Source organism: Leptodactylus fuscus, chromosome 4 (assembly GCF_031893055.1).
Source record: "Leptodactylus fuscus isolate aLepFus1 chromosome 4, aLepFus1.hap2, whole genome shotgun sequence".
Taxonomy (NCBI): Eukaryota; Metazoa; Chordata; class Amphibia; order Anura; family Leptodactylidae; genus Leptodactylus; species Leptodactylus fuscus.
This window is the reverse complement of record NC_134268.1, coordinates 188,210,484-188,235,691: the sequence shown is the minus strand read 5'-3', so window position 1 is coordinate 188,235,691 and position 25,208 is coordinate 188,210,484. Positions and strand designations below refer to the sequence as shown.

General features: G+C 42.2%; 1 protein-coding gene across 8 annotated transcripts in view; it reads left to right on the top strand.

Moving 5' to 3' along the window:
- Positions 1-25,208, top strand: part of KMT2C (lysine methyltransferase 2C) — a 161,790-nt gene that overhangs the window by 102,935 nt on the left and 33,647 nt on the right. For 6 of the 8 annotated variants that reach the window (XM_075271513.1, XM_075271508.1, XM_075271510.1 and 3 more), the window contains 20 exons: positions 220-324; positions 876-1,057; positions 1,329-1,493; positions 1,576-1,685; positions 2,029-2,082; positions 2,947-3,159; positions 4,726-4,854; positions 5,417-5,536; positions 6,806-6,936; positions 7,336-7,513; positions 8,682-8,786; positions 9,015-9,062; positions 10,137-10,274; positions 12,682-12,714; positions 12,821-12,964; positions 18,973-19,111; positions 19,321-19,535; positions 19,637-19,710; positions 20,182-20,361; positions 21,052-23,685. In XM_075271513.1, the coding sequence (XP_075127614.1) occupies positions 220-324; positions 876-1,057; positions 1,329-1,493; positions 1,576-1,685; positions 2,029-2,082; positions 2,947-3,159; positions 4,726-4,854; positions 5,417-5,536; positions 6,806-6,936; positions 7,336-7,513; positions 8,682-8,786; positions 9,015-9,062; positions 10,137-10,274; positions 12,682-12,714; positions 12,821-12,964; positions 18,973-19,111; positions 19,321-19,535; positions 19,637-19,710; positions 20,182-20,361; positions 21,052-23,685 (5,097 nt within the window). The remainder of the gene's footprint in view (positions 1-219; positions 325-875; positions 1,058-1,328; positions 1,494-1,575; positions 1,686-2,028; positions 2,083-2,946; positions 3,160-4,725; positions 4,855-5,416; positions 5,537-6,805; positions 6,937-7,335; positions 7,514-8,681; positions 8,787-9,014; positions 9,063-10,136; positions 10,275-12,681; positions 12,715-12,820; positions 12,965-18,972; positions 19,112-19,320; positions 19,536-19,636; positions 19,711-20,181; positions 20,362-21,051; positions 23,686-25,208) is intronic. The other 2 variants (XM_075271509.1, XM_075271512.1) reach the window with 2 other exon arrangements.

Genomic DNA, 25,208 nt, shown 5'->3' with positions numbered 1-25,208 from the left:
AGTAGTAGAGGCAGTAGCTTTTTTAAGGCTATTCAGGCATATGTTTAGCTAAAAATGCATTTTACGAATAAGAATCCCTTTAAGGTTACATTTGCTTTTGAAATCATTTGCTATAGGCAAGCTGTTATACATATTACACTAATAGTTTGGGGATTCCTACTTCATTCCTCAGCTCTTCTTGTTGCAGTCCGTGATACGTTTGATTTTCTTACCTTGCAGGATATGTGCGTGGTATGTGGCAGTTTTGGGAAAGGTGCTGAAGGAAGACTACTTGCTTGCTCTCAGTGCGGGCAGTGTTACCATCCATACTGCGTCAGTATTAAGGTGAGCATTTGCAAGTTTCTTTTCTATATTTTGCTCTTGTAACTACTCCTCCTGTATAGCTGTGAGGGGTTACCACCACAAACAAGGCTTCTCCCCAAACCACATGATAGTGTGTAAGTATCTGATGACAGATTCCGAATAATAGCAGAGTGCAATGCTTATACTGGACTGGTAGCAGCCATGCACCACTGCTGCTCCATTTAAGCAGGGAGACCATGAAGTCCTGTTCTTGTGATTTATGGCCTTCGATCAGACGCTTATTCCCTATACTGTGCATAGAGGACTAGTGATCATGGAACAACCCCTTTAAAAATGTATTGCAAGTGACACACCTTTATGCTAAATAAGTCATTTATTGTATCGTACAGATCTCACTTTATTCATCTGAAGACCTTTTTTTTTTTTGCGATGTTTCATGTTGGCCGCCTGTGGAAATGTTTCCATTGTTAATCTAATGATATCTAATATAGAGGAGTACAGTAGTGTAATCTTAGTCTATCGACGTGAAGAATGTGTTTCCCTTCAATGTCTTTCGGTAATTGCATTTCTAGATTACTAAAGTCATCCTTCGTAAGGGCTGGCGGTGCTTGGAGTGCACGGTGTGTGAGGCCTGCGGTAAGGCCACCGATCCTGGCCGGCTGCTGCTCTGCGACGACTGTGACATCAGCTATCATACCTACTGCCTGGATCCACCATTACAGACTGTCCCCAAAGGAGGATGGAAGTGCAAATGGTCAGTTTGACAGTGTCAAGTGTTGTGAAAATTGTTGTTAAAAAGATTCATTTTAATGGTTGTTTCAAGGTAATTGGGGTGAGCAGGGGCCATCTTTAGTTCCTTGCAGACTGGGAGATAAGGGAGAACCAATCATTAAGTAAGCACTGTGTTCATTCTTAATGGGTTAATTCCCGCTGGTTCAACCTCCTCCATCCATGAACTGAATGTATATCCGAGCAACATTATATGATGGGAATACCCCTTTATTTATTACCGTTTTCCCTCTTAGGTGTGTATCGTGTAACAACTGCAAAGCAATCACTCCAGGGTTGCGATGTGAGTGGCAGAATAACTACACCCAGTGCGCACCGTGTGCAAGCCTGTCTACCTGCCCTGTATGTAGTCAGAACTACATAGAGGAAGAGCTTATTATTCAGTGCCGGCAGTGTGACAGGTAAGAGGGGGTCTGTCCCGGAGGGGGTATAATCTCTGCTTTTGGTTGTTGCACCTCATTGCTAATACTTGTACATTCTTAGGTGGTCACATGGTACTTGCCAGAACCTAAATACAGAAGTAGATGTGGAAAATGCTGCAGACGCTGGATTTGACTGTGCGAACTGTAAACCATTTGTAATACCAGCACAAGGTATGATTGATGATATCTGGCTACATTATTTCTCTGTATTCTACATTTCATGGTGGTCGGATGGCTACCTTATGCAAACCATGGCAGTGACTGAGCAATTCAAGGACCTTCAGGATGTTACAGATTTCTACATGCCGTAGTCACAGTGTAAAACCCAGCCTTAGTATTAAATAATATAATACTCTTTTGAAATGGATTGAAATTGACATGTCTGTGTATTCTGGTAATGAAGTATAGGGCATGTGATCCCAGAAGTTAGTTTCTAAGCTACGTTCAATAAATGTTTTCAGTCTATTTGATGTTTTAATTGATTTTTTTTTTATTATTATTGATTTCCTTTCAGAAGAGTGTGAACCGCCAATTGATGCTCAGATTGTTCCCAAGTCTAGGGAGCCTGGTAAGTATTGCATCGCAATTTTTTTTTTTTTAACTAGGTTTGTTTTGTGTTTTTTTTTTTTTTTTTTTGTCCTTTTAATGTAAGATTTATGTTTTTATAAGTATTAAGTATTCTTTTAAAACCGTTTATCATTGTTGCAATGCAAAGAAAATATAATTAAAGGGATTCTATCATTACAATCCCTTTTTTGAAGTAATGCTACGTCAGAATAGCCTTAAGAAAGGATATTCTTCCCCTACCATTACAATTCCGCTCCGCGTTGCTGTTCCGTTGATATCCCGTATTTTTGCCATATGCAAAGGAGTCTCCAGACTGCACAGGGGACATCCCATGTGCTGCATAAAGACTCTCTAGTGACACCTCAATCTTCACCGCACCGTCCATGTCGTCATCGCCCAGCTGAGCCTGTGTTCGGGATCGAAATCCTGTGCACACTTACAGGCACAGTACGCTTCTGTAAGAGGCCACAGAAAAATGGCCGAACAGATTTGCCCAGTCTGCTTTGCCCAAAGAGTGGGCGAAATTTCAATCTGGAACGCAGGCTCGGCCGGGCGATGACGACGCGGCAGAGAGGTACTACTGAAGAAGAGGGAGGTGTCGCTGGAGAGTCTTCAGGCAGCCCAGGGGACGGCCCCTGTGCTTTTTGAGCACATGGGGAGCACCTCCTGTGCGGTCTGTAGACTCATTTGCATATGACGAAAAACCGAGATATGAACAGAACAGTGGCACGGAGGTAGGGGAAGAATTTATCCTTTGAAAACGTGCATACCCGAACTCACCAAGCAAACTAGAGAGAGAGTTGTTGGCCAAACAAGTATTTCAGAGATATTCCAATCATCTTATTGCCTTCTTATTTTTGTTTAGATATTCTGAAAACTTTTACCCAGGATGGGGTGTGTTTAACAGAATCCGGGCTCTCACAGTTACAGAGCCTCACAATCACTGTCCCGCGGAGGAGGCGCTCAAAACCAAAGCTGAAATTAAAGATCATCAACCAGAACAGCGTGGCCGTCCTGCAGACCCCCCCAGACCCACAGTCTGAACATTCTCGAGATGGAGAAATGGATGACAGTAGAGGTGAAGTCTTTTTACGTAATGTCATAGTCATGAGTTATCGTAGTTTGCAGATGTGAAACTTGGGAAAACAGAATGTTGTGATATCAAATCATTTTCTCCTTTACCGTATATCAGTTTTTGGAGTTTTTTTCTGACCACTGCGAATCTCACCAGTAATGAGAGCAAAGAGCCTCAGTAACTCCTCTGTTCACCTTTGTGGGGTTGATGGGCTGCTGTAACAGCTATAGAAGTCAATAGAGTGTTGGTGCCCTCCCTTGCCTTACACACACAGGACCAGGAATTGGTGGGGGGTCCTTGCGATAGTTGATTAATGTTTGATAGCTAACTTTGGTGTTTTAGTTCCCCAAATTCTTATAGCAGATTCAGTTTTATGAGTGCTAGTGTCTCAAATATCAATGTTCCTTCTCTCATTTGGCTCCCTACATTAAGTAATTTAAAACATAAAAAAAATATTAAAAATAATCCAGGCTTGTTAAAGTTTGATGCTTTTGTATAAACAGCATATGGGTTGAACTTCCTTTTTTGCAAACCAAACTAAACCCCCTCCCGCTGCCTAACTTCTAATTTATGTCGGTTAAAAAAAAATAAATCCATAATTACCCATATCCCTGGAGCAGTCATGTGACCCCCAGGGACTCTTTCTGATAATCCGGTGACGTTCCGTATCACCACTACCAAAATGGAACATCGCCATTACTCTTCCTTTCCCTCAGCTCCATCAATACTTTCCAAGCCTTCCTGTGTGTGGGAACGGCTCACCCTCTTTTCCTCTCTGCTAGTAGTGCGTGGAATAGGTTATCTAGGGAGATGGGGGAAGGGTGGGAAAGTCTAGTAATGAGTGGGATCGCTAGGCTAGAGAGATTTGGGAGCGGCTAGTAATGGTGGGATAGCTAGGCTAGTGAGACAGGGGTGGGGAGTGTATCTGGGTGAGAGAGGAGGGGGGATTGAGTGAGAGAGAACTAATGTAGAAGCTACACAGGAAGGTACACCTTGCAAACAAATGCAGAGTGTGCAAACAGCAACTAGATACACCCAGAAATCACTCCACATACTGCTAAAGGTATATGAGTGCACTTATTAATCCATTAGGGCTCGTTCACATCTGCGCCCGGGAGTCCATTCTGCAGGTTTCCATTTCCTGCACAAAACTGGGCAGGAGACTGAAACCTGCCGGCATCTTTCAAACCCTTTCATTTGAATAGGTTTGAAAAGTGTCCGGCTATGAATGTTTTATGCTCTCCGCGGCAAAACTTTTTTTTTTTTTTTTTTTTTTCTTTTAAACTGGACACAGAGTCAGACATGCAGTACTCTGTGTCTGGTTTAAAAAAAAAAACCTGTTTCACCACGGAGAGCATAAAACGCTCACCGGCGCTCACGGCCACAGAAGACAGAAACCTGCATGCAGAAGATGGAAACCTGAGAATGGAGTGCCGAACGCTGGTGTTAACCCAGCGTTACTAGCACTAACAGTCCTTTCAAAAAAGGAAAAAAAAAATTCTGCCCTGAAAACCCCTTTTAAGTATATCCTTACATACGTAATAATCAGATGTCACAATTGTATTCTAGAGGGCGATCTAATGGACTGTGATGTAAAATCAGACTCCAGTCCAGAGCGGGAACCAATTGATGATGACTCTAAAGGTGCTGAAATAATGGATGGAATGAAGAAAAGGAAGCGAAAGCCATACAGACCAGGTAGGGGCTGTGAAAAACTTTATTTTTACAAAAAGAAAAAAACATCTGTGATATAATCCTAAATGTCACAATGACCTGCTGTATCCATCACCCAGTAATCCCTAACTTTAGTCTTTTCCCATCCTTTCCAGACTCATGACACCTCTGGGGAAAAAATAAGTGTCCTTGGTATTCCTATCAAATAATTTGTACCAAAAGACAAAACCTTGCAGTTTTGATGTAGTTTTTAGTGCAGTTTTTGAATTTCCAGGTGAAACTTTTTATATAAAGAGTTCACTTATAAAATTAGAAAACCAAATCGAAAAGTCTTGCCATTTTGGCAGTGCTGTTTTGTTGCAGTTTTTAAAGCTACATCATCCTATTACTTTCCACCCAACCACCCACGCCCAGCATATAACAAAACTCATCTTTCCCCATCATTGTGCTCCTGATGGAACTGGATGAGAATGGCTGTGAATAACTGCAATGTGGTCAATGTACTTCATGGTAATACTTGGCATAATTTGTACTAGGAAGGTAACTATATGTAATATCTGACATGGCATCATATTTGTCTTCTTAGGTATTGGGGGGTTCATGGTGCGCCAAAGAAGCCGAACAGGTCAGGGAAAATCTAAGAGATCTTTATCTAGAAAGGATTCTTCTGGCTCAGTTTCTGAACTCCTGCCTGGTAAAGAAGAAGGTATTTAAGTGAACTTTTGATAAGTTTTATTTCTTAAATGGCTTATGAAATATTAGAGATGAACAGTTCGTACGTAAGAGTTATTCTGCAACGTAGACCTGGTTTCATTTTACCTTTTTTTGTTGTTGTTTTTGTTTTAATTTGTCAGTGTATTTTTGGAACAGCCAAGGGGTTTTCTTGGAACAGGAAATTGTGTAAAATATTATTTTTTTAAAAAAAAAAATTACTCGCCCTCCATCCAGGGCTGTGGATTCACATGACCAGTGCGATCAATCACTAAGCTCAGCAGCTATGTTTTTATGCACGGCATGTGATTGTTGAGGTCACTAATGATGTACATTACGTCTTCGCTGCAGAAAGTGTTGCATCCTAAAATAAAAAAAAAAAAGAAAAAAGTTCTTTATTTACTTGAACATAGAGGCAGTGTCAGCCCTATTCACACCAAGTGTTTAAGTGCCTGGTTCTTATATTCTTCACAATATAGAAAAGAAAATAGAACATACTTAAAGGGATCCTATCATTAAAACTTTTTTCTCACTAACGCGTCGAAATTGCTTTAAGAAAGGCTGTTCTTCTCCTACCTTTTAGATGTCTTCTCCGTGCTGCCGTTCGGTATAAATCCTGGTTTTCATCGGTATCCAAATGAGTTCTCTCGCAGCACTGGGGGCGCTCCTCAGCACTCAAACAGCACTGGGGGCATCCCCAATGCTGCGAGAGAACTCTCCAGTGCTGTCTCCATCTTCTTCAGGAACGAGTCTTCTTCCGGGGGAAGGCTTCAAACTTCTAGGCCTAGGGTAAAGCCGACTGCGCATGCCTACAGCCACAAGAGTCGGCTTTGCCCGAGGCCTAGAAGTTTGAAGCCTTCCCCCGGAAGAAGATGCGTCAAGACCCTGTTCCTGAAGAAGATGAAGGCGGCACTGGAGAGTTCTCTTGCAGCATTGGGGACGCCCCCAGTGCTGCGAGAGAACTCATTTGCATACCGGCGGAAAACGGGATTTTAACCGAACGGCGGCGCGGAGAAGACATCTAAAGGTGGGAGACGAATAGCCTTTCTTAAGGCTATTCCAACGTGTTAGGGAGAAAAAATAGTTTTTAATTGGTAGAATCCTTTAATGATAAGGAATCAGGATAAGGGATTTAATCTCTGACAATCTCAATAAATCTTTGAGTTTAAAATGTGCTTATCCTTTTTTTTTTTTTTTTTTTTTTTTTTTTTTTTAATTTTGTGCATGATGCCATAAAACAATATATTTTTATATTTCTTGTAAGGTTGGAATGAACCTCTGCCAGAGACTCCTATAGATGAATGCATCACCGGCTCTGATAACACGGAGAAAATCAAGAAACGCTATCGGAAAAAGAAAAACAAATTAGAAGAAATTTTTCCTGCATATCTACAGGTAAAACTATATTTCAATGAAATCCCTGTTTCAGGTGCACACGCCTAAATGTTGGTTTATGTAGTTATTTCGATTAACATTATTGGTGAGGCATCAAAACCCGCTCTTATGAAGAGCGCCTTGTTATAGAGCAGACTACTGACTGGTATATTAGCAGGACTGTCTGGTATTAAAGGAGCACTCCAGGGGTGGAGCGTGACACAGGGATCCCAAGAGTGATTCCCGCTAAGTCTGCATTGCCTGTAATATTTCTTCAAGATCCTGCATAATATTGCTTGAATTTTAGTTTTTTTTTTTTTTTATATATATAATTTACCTATATACTAAAGACCATTAAAATTACCTGTGATCCTGAACCATCTACAACTTAGGTTTATGTTATTATTATTTTATACATAGGAGGCTTTTTTTGGGAGAAATCTTCTGGATACCAGTAGACAAAACAAATCCAGCATTGAGAACTCTTCTGAGGATGCCGCTACAGTTTTGTACAAAGCAAATCTAAACTCCTCTTTTCTGGATCCTTCGTCAGACCCCCTGCTCAGTTCAGCAGCAACACCCTCCAAAAATACAGATGGTAAGGGGGGGGGGGGGGGGGGGGGGGGCATTAACAAGGGGTTTTTTTTTTAACTATATATAGGGTATTTTGTATACCACAAGCTACACATTATTCTAAGCTGATTTGTCTAGAGTCAGTGTGTTTTCTGCATCATTTCTGCAGTGTGTGGGGCCTTAGCCTTACAGTGATTGCCTTTCTTAGCACTTTTAGGTTTAAACACTTTTAATTCCTCACAAAGTCTATATAGCAGCCAGAGTTTGGTTATCCTTAGAATAGATCATCAATATCAGATTAGTGGAGTCCGTCACCAGGCACCTCCACTGTTCAGCTGTTTCATGTCGTCCTAAAGCTTGGGGGATCGCTGCCGTCACTGTTCAGGCCTGTAACATTTCATTCATCTGTCTCATTGCCTGTGCGCAGATCAGTCTCAATCAAATGAATTGGATTGAGCTACAATGCCAAGCGCAGTCGACATGCCATGCCATGCAATGTGCATCTGTGCAGTGAAGATGCCGCAACTCCCATGTGAATGCTGTGGTCTCCTCAAACAGATGCTTTGGTGGGCGGCCTGGTCTTGATACCTCAAGACTCCATTTTGATTACCCGTCCTAAGCAGTCCTCGAAAACTTCTTTTAATCTATAAAATTCTGGCTGCTTGCTGCTACCACTATGGGAAGCTGGTGCAAGGTAGACATTCACTTTAAGGGCTAGTTCACGCAGGGGCATACTGGCAGATTTTGGTCCTGCTTCTGACGCGGGAAGCAGCGTCAGATTATGGCCAAAATCCGCCTGCGATGACTTCCAACAGTCACAGCACTCCGGTCTGGAGTAGGCCCAAATGAATGGGTCTAGTCCGGAGTGTGCTGCCGCGAGGCGGAAGCCGCAGCTTTATCAGCCGCAGATTCCGCCTGAAGAGAGGGCAGCTCGTTTCTTTTTTTTGCTAGCGGCATGTAGAAAAATAGAAAAACGAACGCTAGCAGTCTACATAGACCACCATTGTGAGGGGGCGGATTATGAAGTGGATTCCATGCCAAAATCCACTCCCTCTTGCCCCGTGTGAACGGGGCTTAAGGCTGTGAATGTTTTAGTATGGCTTTACTTTACTTTGGCTTTACTTTACTTTGATACAGTATAGCAGCTCTCAAAAGGATTGATCAGTAAGTACTTTTCTTTTCTTTTTTGTAAGGTGGGTCTCAAGATCCCTTAGCTGAACTGTCTGAGGTGTTGAATACAGAAGATGATATTTTTGGAATACTTTCAGATGATCTTGCAAAGTCTGCAAGTCAGACCGGTAATGTCTTACAAAGACTCTTCTTCTGACACGTAGCCAGTCATTGTGTTCTAGTATTAGACCTGTCTATAGATACGTATTACAGCTAGAACGCTCCCACCATCTCGCCTGCTTGTTATGTTCTCATTTGGCGCTACACTTTGATTTTTGCATGCTGCTTGACACATTCGCTTCCACTCTTTTTTTCTTTGTTATAATCATCCATTTTATCTGGTTTGGGTCCTGTAGGTCTTGATTTATGCACTTTCCAGGTCGAGAATTCATCCTCTCCTTTTGGTAAGATAAGCCCAGAACATCCAGTAGTTAGGTGGTTCAGAATCCATTGTTGCCCACTGGGGTTTTGCATGCATGCAACACGCTTTTTTTTTGTTTAATTTTGTTTTGTTTTTTTAAATAAAAAAAAAAAAAAACATTGTATACTTTTTATGTAGCTTTATACGGTTAGATGAATTGGATTTCAATATTGTTCTACTATATGAACATTCAGGAAGAAATTCTGACATTCTACGTAAAAATTAAAGGGAGTCTTTTACCATCGCCCAACATATCAACCAAGTCCCACAGATGGGTTAAGGTCACCTATATCAAATGGTGTTTACCCTTTGTGAAGCAATTGCCATAAATCGCCATTTTTGCAGAGTGTTGCTCGGCCTCATTGGAGCTAATATGCATATTGAGAAAAACCGGCAGCAACTCACAAGGTGAAAACACGGTTTTATTCAGGTGACCCTAACTTCTCTATCCGCATGGCTGGGTTCTAGCAACAGTCCCTTTAAGTAACCTTGTAAATACATTGCATTGGCATCACATTTCAGCATGTAATTTACAATCTCTCTTTTGCTCTGTGTGTAACCGCTGTTTTAGCAATCCGCCTCTCCATTGTACTGGTCCCCTGATGGATCTGAGCAATGGAGAGCAAGCACTAGTGTGGACCTAGCGTCATCGGTTTCTGGAAAGTAACTTAGTATATACATTATACTGCTGGGTGGACAATTGCCTTTAGCTACAGAACGCAATGATTTTATACTTTCTATACATGTATATCTCAGCAGCTTTCTTCTGTTATGAATCCAATTTCCAGCTTTTCTGGTGTGAATTTAGGACAATTACGATTTTTGCTTTCTTTGTATGTTTTTTTTTGTCAAATCTAAATCCTTTCAAATACGATCTTTTGGAGTACATCTCATTTTTTAGAATATCGCAGAAAAATAAAAAATAAAATATATATATATATATATATATATATATATATATATATAATATTATAATTAATATAATTAATATTATTATTTAATTTTTTTTTTACTTTTTTTTTTTAAAATTAACAGTATATTTCACTTTACTTTTTAGTGGGGCTTGACATAGGCACCATATCAGATGATTCATCATCACTGTCTCACACCAATGTCAACCAGAGCTCCCGAACTTTAAGCGAGGACCAGTTGGATGGGATTCTCAGCCCAGAACTAGACAAAATGGTGACAGATGGTAAAAGCTCTCACTTTATCTAAACATGCTTTTGTTTCACTTGTCTGAATTAATAGAGGTTGGGAGAGCTGTGCTGTTTCTGTAGTTCTTCCAGACGTCTGTTGCCTATATACTTTAAAGTGTAGAATATCACATTTATTAACCCGTTCCCGCCGATGGCATTTTTTGATTTTCGTTTTTCGTTTTTGACTCCCCTCCTTCTAAACCCCATAACTTTTTTATTTCTCCGCTCCTAGAGTCATATGAGGTCTTAATTTTTGCGGGACAATTTTTTCTTCATGATGCTACCATTAATTATTCTATATAATGTACTGGGAAGCAGGAAAAAAATTCAGAATGGGATGGATTTGAAGAAAAAATGCATTTCTGCGACTTTCTTACGGGCTTTGGTTTTACGGCGTTCACTGTGCAGCCAAAATGACATGTCCCCTATATTCTGTGTTTCGGTACGGTTCCAGGGATACCAAATTTATATGGTTTTATTTACATTTTGACCCCTAAAAAAAATTCCAAAACGGTGTTAAAAATTTTTTTTTCTAAAAGTCACCATATTCCGACGGCCATAACTTTTTTATACATAGGTGTACGGGGATGCATAGGGCGTCTTTTTTTGCGGGGCCGGGTGTACTTTTTAGTTCTACCATTTTCGGGAAATGTTATTGTTTTGATCACTTTTTATTCAAATTTTTATCAGAATTAAAACAGTGAAAAAACGGCGGTTTGGCACTTTTGACTATTTTTCCTGCTACGGCGTTTACCGAACAGGAAAAATATTTGTATAGATTTGTAGAGCGGGCGATTTCGGACGCGGGGATACCTAACATGTATGTGTTTCACAGTTTTTAACTACTTTTATATCTGTTCTAGGGAAAGGGGGGTGATTTGAACTTTTAATACTTTTTATATTTTTTTATATTTTTTTTTACTTTTTTTTTTTTTATTTTTTTTTGCATTTATTAGACCCCCTAGGGGTGTTGAACCCCAGGGGGTCTGATTACTAATGCAATGCATTACAATGCTAATGCATTGCAATGCATTGCAAAAAAGAATCATCTCTTTTGCAGGCTGTATACACCAGCCTGCAAAAGAGAGAATTTGCAGACCGGCTGGGAGCCTTTAACAAGGCTCCCGGCTGTCATGGCAACGGGGGGTCGGCCCTGGAGCATGCTCCAGGAGCCGGCGATCCCTGCCAAAATGGCGGCGCCCATGCGCCGCCGGGAAAATGGCGCCTCCGGCGCCTTTGACAGCAGCGCCGGAGGGGTTAATGCCTCCGATCGGTCCGGGGACCGATCGGAGGCATTAGAGCCGGTTGTCTACTGCTTAAAGCAGTAGACACCCGGCGGCTATGACGGCCGCCCGGCTCCCGGGCGGTCGCCATAGTTACAGACCCGACACGCGCCGTACTATTACGGCGCATGTCGGGAAGGGGTTAAAAAAAGGATCTGTCATTGGATTTCACAATACAAACTGTACAGGTGTATCATTGACTCTATTAGGTAGACAGAGATTTTCACCAGGTCTACTTCATAATGTGTACAGGTTGTCTCGTGAAGTCTCCTGACACATCCTCTTTAAACATAGGGAGAGCTAAATCTCATCTTTATTACAGTTATTACTAGAATCCATCTATTATAATCTATGGTACTAGAATCTATATCTTAGCCAATTCTCTCTATTCTGGGTTTTATGTATGGCAAACAGGATAGGTCTTGAGTATTTTTAGCCCAGGAAACCCATTTAAGGCAATAGTGTCACACAGCAATTTTTTTTGTTTTGTTTTGTTTTTTGTTTTTTTTTTGTTTTGTTTTGTTTTTTTTTACAAAAATCTCCTTCCTGCATTACATAAGCAGTGGCTCGCCATGCTGTTTCCATAGCTCACAATCTTTTCTATGGGACTTAGTGAAACAACATAACAGATCTATGTTTGGCAGTTCACTCACTTGGGCCACGTATTCCTACGACTGGTGAAGATGGGAGTACCTCTTTAACTGGCTCTTTTGTCACAAACTAACTTGGCTTTATCTTAAAGGGTCTCCCATCAAAGCAAGTTATTCCCTTTCGATAGGGTTGGGGATAACCTGCAGAGTGGAGGAGGTTTGACCGCTCAGGCACCTACTGATCAGTAGAATAGGGAACATCTATTCCCCAACTGAATGGATTGATGCTCGAGCAGCGTAATTTGGATGTCTCTGATACCCCCATTGAAATGAATGGAGCAGTGTGCCTGCTGCCCAACCAACACTCCTTTCAGAACAGACTAATATCCCCCAGTCTCCTGATCTGTGGTTGGATATACAAATTATCCCCCGTCCTGTGGATAAGGGGATACATTGCTCTGGTGAGAGAACCCATATTAATAACCAAATAATTTTCATATATTTGACTTTTATGTTTTTTCCTCCTATAGGTGCTATTTTGGAAAAATTGTCTAAAATTCCAGGTAACTATGACCCTCCTCGGTGTGCACTTTATCGTGGCTCCAAAAATTTTTCATCAAAATGTTTCCTAAAAATGTTTGGTTCCTACTCTTTTTGTTGGGTTTGCAGAACTTGAAGGAAAAGATGTTGAAGATTTATTTACTGCTGTGCTGAGTCCTGTAGCCACCCATCCGCCATCTTTGCCACAACCGCCACCACCTTCAGCTCATCCTCATCCTCCACATACACAGCTCTTGCCTTTGCACAACCAGGGTAAGTTTCAGTCCTGGTTATAGTCTCTCATCTGTATAAAGGCCAGGCGAAGGTGTTTCTGGATTCTGATTTCACACAGTCAACTTTTCAAGCCTCGAAATTGTCTTTTTATTTTCTGACAAGGCAATTTGGGGCCCATTTTCTTCTATTTTGTTCAGTGTGCTTTTAGTGGTAGTAATGGAAACTGCAATGTGGTGGGCTGGTAAAATCTAAGAATGTCCAGTATATCAGCAGACACCAAAGACAATACTGAAACACCAATTGAAACCTACTGATCTTTACAGTGGACGCTGTCACTGTTGGATGTGAAGTGGGGAACTCACTGTCATCAGAGCTTCATGTAGGGGGTTTCCATCATTGTAAGTGGAAACCTTGTAGTGGCTGCCTCCACATTGCTTGGTTTGCCTTAAAGGGATTCTACCATTAAAACCTTTTTTTGTGGATAAGACTTTGGAATAGCCTTTAGGAAGGCTATTCGTCTCTTACCTTTAGATGTGGTCTCCGCTGCGCCGTTCCTTAGAAATACCGGTTTTTACCGGTATGCAAATGAGTTTTCGCGCAGCGATGGGGGCAGGTCCCAGTGCTCAAACAGCGATGAGGGCATCCTCACCGCTGCCAGAGAATTTTCTCCAGCGACGCCTCCTTCTTCGTCCGCAGCATCATCTTCAATGTCTTCTTCCGGCGTAGGCTCGTAACTTCTAGGCGTTGGGCCTTGAGCAGAGCAGACTGCGCAAGGCGCGCAGGCCACGGGAAAATGGCCGCTAACAATACTGTGCAAGCGGCCATTTTCCCGTGGCCTGTGCTCCTGCGCAGTCTGCTCTACTCAAGGCCTGACGCCTAGAAGTTACGAGCCTGTGCCAGAAGAAGACATTGAAGATGACGCTGCGGACGAAGAAGGAGGCGGCCTCTAAAGGTAAGAGACCAATAGCCTTTCTAAAGGCTATTCCAACGTCTTATCCACAAAAAAAAAAAAAGGTTTTAATGGTAGAATCCCTTTAATCTATACATGCGTGGCTGTCAAAGAAAAAAAAAATGGCATAGTACACACATCAGTGTATTCATATGTAAAATTTGTATGGATTTGTGAATTAAGGTGGCACCAAGGGAGGGTCAAGGGTAGAGCTGCAGAGCACGCAATGTTCAAGACTAGATAAAGGGATTCTATCATTAAAATTACATCTTTTTCTCGATCACACGTAGGAATAGCCTTAAGAAAGGCTATTCTCCTATCTTTAGATGTCTTCTCCACGCTGCCGTTCGGAAAAATTCCCGGTTTTTGTCTGTATGCAAATGAGTTCTCTTGAAGCACTGGGAGCAGTCCCCAATGCTGCGTGAGAAACCTCCAGCGACACCTCCATCATCTTCTAGAACGCCCTTTCTCTGTGTCTTCTTTCATCCTGGGTTTCAATCTTCTAGGCCTCAGGCAGAGCTGACTGCGTATGCCCGCGACCACAAGAAAAATGGCCACTTACACAGTAAGTTTTCTTGTGGCCTGTGAGCATGCCCAGTCGGCTAGACCCGATGGCAGAGCCGACTGCGCATGCATAGAAGTTTGAACCCAGCTCCAGAAGATGATGTGCAGAGAGGCCTTTCCTGAAGAAGAGGAGGCAGTGCTGGAGAATCCTCTCACAGCATTGTGGACGCCCCCAGTGCTATTTGAGCGCTGGGACCGCCCCCAGTGCTGCAAGAGAACTCATTTGCATACAGACGAAAACCCGGATTTCTACTGAATGGCGTCGCCGAGAAGACTTCTAAAGGTAAGAGAAGAATAGCCTTTCTTAAGACTATTCCTACGTGTGATTGAGAAAAAATTTGATTTTAATGATGGGATCCCTTTAAAAATTAATAGAGCTGCAAATGGGGCCAATAACAGGCCTGAGCAGTGACCCTTTCGGTGTCATAGCAGTGTTATATCTGTTGTGAAAAGGTCGCCACTGATTCTTGTTATTGGCTGCAGTGGTTACATGGCACCAACAGGGCCTCTCCGCTGCTGTCAGCCGTAGGGCCTGTAAACAGAAGACCAGACCCTATGGCTGGTGGGCCAGGGAGTGGCAAGTCATGTTGTTTTATGTTATTGGCCCCATCAGCACTATTAATTTTGACAAAAATAATTCAGACAACCCTTTTAAAGCCTTACATGACATAAAGCCAATTGAAATCAATGACATATTTCATAGCTAAAATACCTGGTGCCTTCCTTTTTGATCTTTCTCGTGCTTTTCCTCCATCTCGTACTCTCCTCATTATTTCTGGGACATGTTCACCTGCTTCTCAGGCTTCTTCATATACACTATGCTTAGTCCAAGACGCTTTCTCCTGCATTCTGCTGGGTCCATCCAAGAACAAGGCAGCATCTCATACTAACAAAGCACAGTGTACTTGACGTAGTCTTAGAAGCTGATGGACGTCTTACAGAAATAAAGACGTGACTGGAAATTGTAGGAATCACATCATTGTGAACCAGGGTGTTCCCTCAAGGTACAACATACTTGACAGGTGGAGCTAAGGCATCGACCAGTCTACTGATGTCTATCCAGTAATATACACACATTCCGGAATCCTAATCCTTCTAGATTTCTCCTGGAATTTTCAAAATTCTTAAAAAGGTTGAAATAGAAAAATTATCCAAATTCTGCATTATATGGTCAAGCAACAATGAGGCCTTCCTCACACAGATGATCTGGATGTCGGCCATATTTCCTCGACCAACCGCTGAGCTACAACTTCCAGCATCGTAGTCATTGTGATGATAGAAGTCCCTGCCTCTCCCTATGGCTCTAATACTGTACTGAAAACATGATTACGGTATATGATGGGGCAGATTCCTGGGCCCGGCTCAGCGTTTGGTCTGGGAGATACGCCCAACATCCGGCCCATAACATACAATGTGAAGCTGGCCTAAGGTAGGAGAGTTGCTTCATGGATGCAGAGATCAGCTGTATCACCTGGCATAGGCAACAGCGCCTCACCAACTGTGCTCCATTGATATTTCCATCTGTGTTTGATTTGTCAGCCATGTCAGTCGTAAGTTGAACTTGATTCAATGACAGTAGAGCAGTTTTCATGTGTTTTTAGATTATATTTCTATATTATGTCGGCTCGTACTGAATAAAGATTTAGTTGGCTTTTTGTGGGGTCATGTGATGGTGGCCAATGCTGTGACACCATATCATATGGCGATTGGCCGCCACGACCACATCTTATGGATATGACGCCGTTGAATACAGATGAGCAGATGACCTGTGGCATATAAAGAGCACAGATTCATGAAGATAAGTGCATTGATGTTATATTACTTTTACACACTTGATTCAGGAAAACCCCCTTAAGATTATAACCAGCGAAAAGGATTCACTTATTTCCACAAATGAGCTCAAGTGTTGAATGTTGTTAGTTTTCATCTCAATATACTTTCATATAAATTGTCATTTGGAAAAAAAAAAAAATTCACTTCATTTTACGACTCCATTTTTTTTCTCTAAAGTGTTTCTTTGAAAATTGTTGCGTTAAATTGCCCTCATATAATCATCATCAGTAATGGTATTTCACACTAAGGATACTTTGACACAGAATGTGCTCCATCTGCCTCCTTCATTATATTAGTTTTTCAGTCCGTTGTTCTTATTCTATAATGCATGAGACCAGACTAAAATGACAAAATGGGAAAGTAGCCTGACGTTGTATGGTCCATCGGTTATGCCGGGTTCACACTAGCATCGGCTGCCTGCTGTACTGGTGCTTGGACGGACCAGAACAACAGACAGGTGAATTGGTAAAGTAGCTGGTACCTACGGAGTCCGATGGGCCCCATTGACTATAGTGGGGTCAGTTGGGTGTCTGGTATTTTTCAACTGAAAGCGGAGGTCGATAAAGTTGTGCGTGCAGGACGCTTTCATCTGCCTGCCTCAGGCAAACACTGACATACAGAGAGACTCTTGACGCAGAATAAAAATAATGTATGGTCTATGTAGAAGGCTTTTCTTCTGTTTTTCTAGTTTTTTTTTTTTTTTTTTACTATGTAGTAGAATTAAAATGCATCAAAATTTTGGTGTATTTTGTGCCAAATCACTCATGCCTTGCAAAAACTGCTTCAAACACTGCTATAGGTTTACAAATGTCTGTACTAAGTAAAAAAAAAAAAACTTCCAAAATCTGCTTCAAAAAACTAAAATAGATTTATTTTTTTTTCTCCTCCCCGAAAATACGCATGCTGTTTTTGGTGTGATTTTGCTACAGGATTTTTTTTTTGTGCCAAAACCATGAGCGAATTTAACATGTCAAAAAAAATTAAAAATAAAAATCTTATCCATCTCTCAAGCTCCACCACCTCAAAATTGAATCTTTTCTATTTAGCTCAACAAGTGTTAGTTCCATGCCTACTATTAGACCAATTTCACACAGAACAGTATTTAATGCCGTTTTTACCCAAAGCTAAAAGGAGACTCTAAAGGATAAAGAAAAGATTTTTACTTGAATACAATTCTCTAAATCTTACATAGTACATTCCGTGTCCGGACCGCAAGTGCTTTATGTAGATGTTGCAAAGAAGGAAAAAAAAAACTTACACTGATCATTCCATGTTTGGGCAATTATATTTTTTGGTGGTGTCCGTTTTGGAGAAATGTCAGTTAGGGGTTATTCACACTTGCGCCCATGTCTGCCCACCGAGTCTCCATCCTATTCCCCAGAGAAACTGGACAGGAGACGGTTTCCCAGCGGTCAGTTTTAAAACTCATAAATTTGTTTGTTTTTTTGTTTTTTTTAGCCGGACACAAAGTCTTGTTTGTCCGGCAAAAAAAACAACAAAAGATGCTTTCCTCGTAGAGAGGTGGGCGGACATGGGCACAAGTGAACGCCCTCTAATGATATGCCAAATCCTTTTTTCAGTCACTGACTGACATATCTGCCCCTTCCACAAGCTCATCTGTGTCCTTGCTACAAAGGAAACATTAAAATTGCATTTGCCTTTTATTCTAAAAGGGGGTTGTCTGGTCTCTAAATTATGTTGAAAGTGCTTGAAATGGCAGAGAAAAGCAAAATGCTCCCCACCTCACCAACTCCCAGAAGCTTCTGTGCCAACACTTCACAACTTATCGGCCATCTTTACTTCCTGGTCCATCTGAATACACAGGATATAACAGATGGGTCACATCTAGTGTGTCCAGAGGATCAAGGAGCAAACAGAGGCAGGGACCAAGACAACTTCAGAAAGTGAGATTCAGTTTTTTGTTTTGTTTTTTATTCACTTTTTTTCCGACTATTCTGAGCCTTTTGTAAATGATATTGTTAGACAAGCCCTTTAAGATGCATGACATTTTCATAAATGTGTTCAGAGGGCGGTAGCTTTTTCATTACTGTCAGGTAACCATGTGCAAGTTTTTGCCTATCCAACTTTTTTTTTTGTTAAAGAAAACCTTTCAGGTCAATTTGGGACGCTAAGCCACTGACAATGTACTTATAGACCGGGGGTTTAGTGTCTCAAATGGCTCTGTATTAAATCCATCCATGCCCACAATTAAAAAAATAAAAAAAATAAATATAAATTATCCTTTATACTTCCCTAGAGATGAGTCTGAGTCTCATCGGACTCCTCTCTGGTGCTCCCGGCATCTGTGCAGTTTTGTGTACATCCCGGTTACAAGTGCTGGAGGTACAGAGCACGCGTACTGAAAGCCAGGTGTACTCCTCTGGCTTCACTGAAGAACTGCGGCGGCACAGGGAGTATAAAGCATTTGTTTTGTTTTTTTATTTTCTTGTGCGGGCACGGATAGCTGTATTACAAAGTGATTTGGGACCCTAAACCCTTTGTCCATGAGGGCCTGTGTATGGTTTAGTGACTCAACTCACCCAGACAGATTCCCTTTAAAAGATGCTATTGAATTTTAATTCCTTTCCCATTTTTTTTTTTTGAACAGATATTGCTCCTTCTGTCTAGAGAAGATTTTTTTTCCCCACATTATATATTGTTTGTTAATAGTGATTTTTATTTTTTCTTTCTATTTTTTAAGGTGATGGCCTTTTCCCAAGAATGCCCATGGTAAATGGCATGTTACCACCCAACCCGCACCTGCAACATAATTCTCTTGTACCAGGAGCTGGACTTGGGCCTTTCCCTCCATTAGCACAGCCGCCATTTGTTGATAGCAGGTATTGTTATGTAAAAAGAGATGAATATCACGTATTCTTATCTTTGTACCTAATGCCAGGAGCAGAAAAAAGTACAGACCACTGGCAGCAGCTTGAAGCATGTACTTACCTTCACCAGTTTGGTTACAGACGTTGGCTCCCTGGGTATTGTGTATTTACTGATGTAAGGTACACACCTTCATAAAGATACCGTGTCTTCACCCCACCAGGGATAAGAACCCAGTGTATCATGGCATGGTGAACGACCAGACCAATGTGTGGCAAACACCAGCTCCTGTGATGGAAACGGAGGGAGATACCATGTCCAATGCACAGAGGAGTACACTAAAATGGGAAAAAGAAGAAGCACTTGGGGAAATGGCCACTGTTGCCCCAGTTTTGTATACAAATGTTAACTTTCCAAACTTGAAGGATGAGTTTCCAGGTAAAATTCACCATCCTTAACTATACATGAGAATATATACGTATATTACCATTGTTACGGTTATAATTTTCTTGTCTGTGTCATGTATTGATTTTTCCTAGATTGGTCCACAAGAGTGAAACAGATTGCAAAACTCTGGAGAAAAGCCAGTTCCCAAGAAAGGGCACCATATGTGGTAAGCATAGCTCTGTGTCACCATGCGCCCTACTCTATGTAATAGTGACCCCAACCCATCACTAGATGGTAAAGGTTTAGTAAAAGTGGCAAGGCACAATTACAGTAATGGTATGTTCATGTAGGCAATCTCGTGATACATTTCGGTTTAGCTCTTTACTGAATCCCCAGTACCGTGCATTGTGTCGGGGATATGCTTGGCATCCCTTGAATGGGACTAAGTCACTCACAGGCCACATGACAAATGAACGTGATATGGCTGGTCAGTAAAGCGGAAGCAGCACACACTGATCACAAATGAATGATTTTTTTCCTAATATGTCACCAGCACGACACTCCAGGAAAATCAACACTATGAGGCTATAAATGAACTTTCATATATAGATATTTTATTGTGCCATTATTTCAACTTTGTCAATGTTTCATTGTATTAATTATTAAATATTATATCTGAACTTTTTTTTTTTTCCAGCAAAAAGCAAGAGATAACCGAGCGGCTCTGCGGATTAACAAAGTACAAATGTCAAATGACTCCTTGAAACGCCAGCAGCATGAAATAGTGGAACTTAACTCACGTATGGATTCAGATTTGTTTAAAGACCCAATGAAACAGAGAGAATCTGAACATGAGCAGGAATGGAAGTTTAGACAGGTTAGACATTATTCACACTGGGTGCAATTTTGCTTAAAGGGGTTCTCCTACCAAAGAAAATAGGAGAAATACATAACTTTCAGATCAGTGGTCATGAAACAGGGATGAAAGTCCCCCAATGTCCTGATCAGCTGGGGTCTGAGCAGTTGTTCATTCTAGCGCTGCTGTCCACCCTTTGTGAGTCCGTCGAAAAGCCAGGTAAAACTGCTCGGGGACGGCTTGCCGGCAGTCAGGTTAGAAACCCATTTATTTCAATGGGTTTTTAAAACAAACCGTCGGTGTCCATTGGCAGCTTCTCTGCTGTGAAACCATTTTTTTCTTGCATGGATATGAAGTCCTGCTTGTCCGACTTTGTGTCCATGCACAAAAAAAAAAAAAAAAAAAAAAAAACGGTTTCATGACGGAGTGGCTGCATACAGACATCGGTGGTTTGCATCCATTGCAATGAATGGCTTTTTAAACTGACCGCCCAAAAGCCGCCCCCGAGCAGTTTTTCCTGCTTTTTCAATGGACTCGCAAAGGGAGGACAGCGGCACTACAGTGAACGCCCCCTAAGTTATCCTCTGTCCTGTGAATAGTGGACAACTCTCTTTGATAGGAAAACTCCTTTAATAAACTACAGTATACACCAGTACTGAATATTAAATGCAGATCCTAAGTAATTGAAACTTTTGACCACTGGTTTTTCAGCAAATGCGTCAGAAGAGTAAGCAGCAAGCAAAAATTGAAGCTACGCAGAAACTCGAGCAAGTAAAGAATGAGCAGCAACAGCAGCAGTTTGGATCCCAACATCATTTAAGTCAGTCAGGAAATGAGACCCCAAACAGTGGGATACAAAGTCCTTTAACACCTCAACAAAATAGTGGAAGTATATCTCCACTTCATAGTTTTACTAAAGACGTATTTTCTAAACAGACTCCATCGTCCTTCTCTGATGACGTTTTTGTGAAGCCACAAGCACCACCACCCACACCAACACGAATTTCCTTGCAGGACCCCCTGCAGTTGTCTCAGACTTCTCAGCCGCCGTCACCACAGATGATGTTTTCACCTGGGTCTTCGACTTCCAGACCATCATCACCTGTGGATCCATATGCTAAAATGGTGGGAACACCAAGGCCTCCACCTTCTGGTCAGAATTACCACAGGAGGAACTCTGGGTCACCTATGGATACATGTCCCACAAGACATGTCGCTGGGAATGAAGCTTCTGATACCAAGCCATCACCTTTAAGAGACCCCTCTTCGTCTCCGTCTAGTGGCGAGTTGGGTATAAAGTTAGGAGAGTCACAAAGGTCTATGATATCATCAGATCATTTTGCAAAGCCAGGGTTTTCATCAAGGATGGCACATAACACAGATCAGATTGTAGATGGTCCCTTAGGTCCAACAAACAGTGACTCATTTGCTAAACAAAACTCCAGACCTGAAATGTTTCCAAGACAATCACTGGTACAAAATAAAGTAGATCCATATGCAAGACCTCCTCTCACTCCTAACCCAGGTGTTTCACCTGGCAGTCCTGCCCCATTTAAAACTCCACTTCGACCCCCTCAGTCACCACAGGAATCTTACAGTTCACTGCCAACAACACCCCGTCGAATGTCTACAGACCAATATGAAAGGTCTGTTATGACACCACGCCCATCTGACAATTTATCACACGATCCTTATCACCAAGGACCACATCGTTCTACAAATGAATTTGCACATCCACCTAGACTCATGCGGCAACATAGTGACCCTCAGTCTTTATCCAGAGTAAATGCACAGGATCCATATGCACAGCCTCCAGGAACACCTCGACCAGTAAATAACCCATATTTGCCGTCACCAAATGCTTCAAGAGCACAAGTCATTGACCCTTACCTTCAGCAGCCACCGACCCCAAGGCCATCTGCACAAACAATGGATCCTTACAGTCAACCACCATCTACTCCTAGACCTATTGTAGGAGATGTATTTGCGCAACCCACTATGAATAAGAGGCACCATGATACCTTTGCCTCACCGTCAGGAACTTCAAGGTCTGCTATGGACCCCTACGCTCAACAGCCTGCTACTCCTAGGCCTATGTCCTCAGATCCATATTCTCAGCCACCAGGGACACCAAGGCCAGTATCTTCAGATCCATATTCACAACCACCTGGTACTCCAAGACCGATGCCTTCGGATCCATATTCTCAGCCCCCTGGTACACCAAGGCCATTGCCTACAGATCCATACGCTCAACCACCTAGAACACCAAGGCCAATGCCTTCAGATCCATATGCTCAGCCACCTGGAACACCAAGGCCAATGCCTTCAGATCCATACTCTCAACCACATGGAACACCAAGGCCAATGCCTTCAGATCCATACTCTCAGCCACCCGGAACTCCAAGGCCAATGCCTTCAGATCCTTATTCACAACCACCTGGAACACCAAGGCCTGTCCCTCAAGATCCATACGCTCAGCCACCTGGAACACCCAGACCAATGCCTTCAGATCCATACTCTCAACCACCTGGAACACCCAGACCAATGCCTTCAGATCCATACTCTCAACCACCTGGAACTCCAAGACCAATGCCTTCAGATCCTTATTCACAACCACCTGGAACACCAAGGCCTGTCCCTCAAGATCCATATTGTAAACCTCCTGGCACGCCAAGACCAATGGATGCAGATCCTTATTCTCATCCTCCTGGGACTCCTAGACCTATTAATATAGATCCTTATTCTCAGCCCCCTGGCACACCACGTCCAGTTCTTTCAGATCCATACTCCCAACCCCCTGGAACACCAAGGCCTGGACCCACAGACTCCTATTCTCATCCCAATAGGACTCCTAGGCCTGTTCTTCCTGACCCTTATTCTCAGTCACCAAGAACCCCAATGCCAGGTGTTCCCGAAAACTTTAATCGTTCTTCTGTGGTTCGATCAGGCTTGGTTCCTAGTCAGGAGCAATTTGGACATACTGCACAAAACAGAGGTCCTCCTCTGCCATCTCCTTACTTGAGACCTGATGCAAGCTCGCAGAATCCTCGAATGGGAACTCCCGGCACAAGTGATGTGTTCAGTCATCCTTCTGTTACCAACCAGGAGGCTTTTGAACAGACCACAGTGAATCCTCATGTGCAGACTGGGGATGGATTTGGAGACTCTCATGATTTAGGTGATCAACAAAGAGCGCTTTCAGAGGATGCTTTTAGTGGAGCTACCAATGTTGTAGGGAGTCCTCAAGGTCAACAATTTGCTAACATTCAGCAAGCAACCAGCATGCCAGATGCCCAAAATTCACTAAACTTGCCACTCGCAGACTCTGAAGAGAAAGCAAGACAGGTTAGTATATATTTGTTATTCAATTGTCCAAAACAAATAAGAGGTTTGTTAGCTTTAGTACAAATGGATCCACATACAGGGGTTGATTTAACCATAACACAAGCCACCAACTTGCTTGGGCCCCCATATCAGTGAATAGCGTATTGGATTATAACAGGTAGTGGCCAATATTTTACTAACTCGTCTACGTTCCTGGCCAGGCCCGTCTCCGCTTCAGCCTCCAGGGTTGTTGCACAGTCTGGTTGTTTGCATGGCCTAAAATTTTGATAGGGAGCCACCAGACTTCATTTTGTTTGGGGTCCCCAGAATGACAAGTTTGGCCATGTTTGTATGCTCACCTTCTGCCGCTCCTAGGTCGAGGCTTCTCTGGTTCCCTAGTTGGTTCCTTACATCCAGCTCCAGCATTGAAATGATGGTACATGTAACTGGTGAAGTCTGTCCGTTCTGCAGCAGTCATGTGTGGACAATCCATCATTGGAAACCGCTAATCAACCAAGTTCAAGAAGCGTCTCCACGAGAGATGCAATATTTTTTAATATTAGAATATTATACAAGGTCTCAATAATAAGGAGTTGACAGTGAGGGAGGGTGGGGGTGAACAAGAGACGTCAGGTGAGTATCAAGGAGGACCATAAGGGGAGGAGGGAAACAGCTCTGTCACAGAAGAGTCAAACACTCAATTGAGGAAGAAGAACAAAGGTGGACAAACATCATGTCTATGCAGACGAGAAAGAAAATAAAAGGAGGGCGGGCAAGGAAAATCAAGAAGGGTATGTCCACAATTTAGGGATAACAGATCTCGCCATCACTAATAGGAAGGAATAGCTTGTGGGTATACTTCTTAAACGTATGCGGGAAGATAGAAGGGAGCAAGGTCATCTTCTAAAGCAATGCCAGTGACCGTCTGAATAATACGACGGGCATCCGAAAAGCAGTGCAGGGGTGTAAACTCCCACCAGACCTGCTCCATCGTTCCCTGGGCAATGTTACCTCTCCAACACGTTCCGAGGTAGACGGGTAAAACTTATGAAGGACAGAAGGGAATCTGTACCATCGGGAGAAGATCTTAAATTTCGTCTCCTGTGCATAATTTCGCAAGGTATAGACCTTATGTCACGCTTGGGAAGCCAAAGACCACGCGTCTGGTGAGAATGAGACCCCCAAGCCAATGGCTCCCATAAAATCTAGTAGGACTCTTAATTTTCCATAATTGCCTTATGGAAAGCATTTGACTATACAGATAGAAAAAGCAAAAATACACTAAATCAATCATTGGGGAATCGATCCCTCAAGCTACACAGCAGTATCCCAATCTCCCCATTTGCTATAAATAAAAATGAAAAAACTCGTCCGCCAGCAACTTGACCTTATATGGAACCCTTAATTGGAGGCGGAAAATGTTTGTTTTTTTGTTGCTTTTTCTTTTGTTTTTCTGGAATAAAGGTTTCCATCAAAGGTCAAGATGCTGTCAGATAGCTGACTTAATGATATGAATTTTTTTTTAAAGTTTTGGGGTTTGTTTG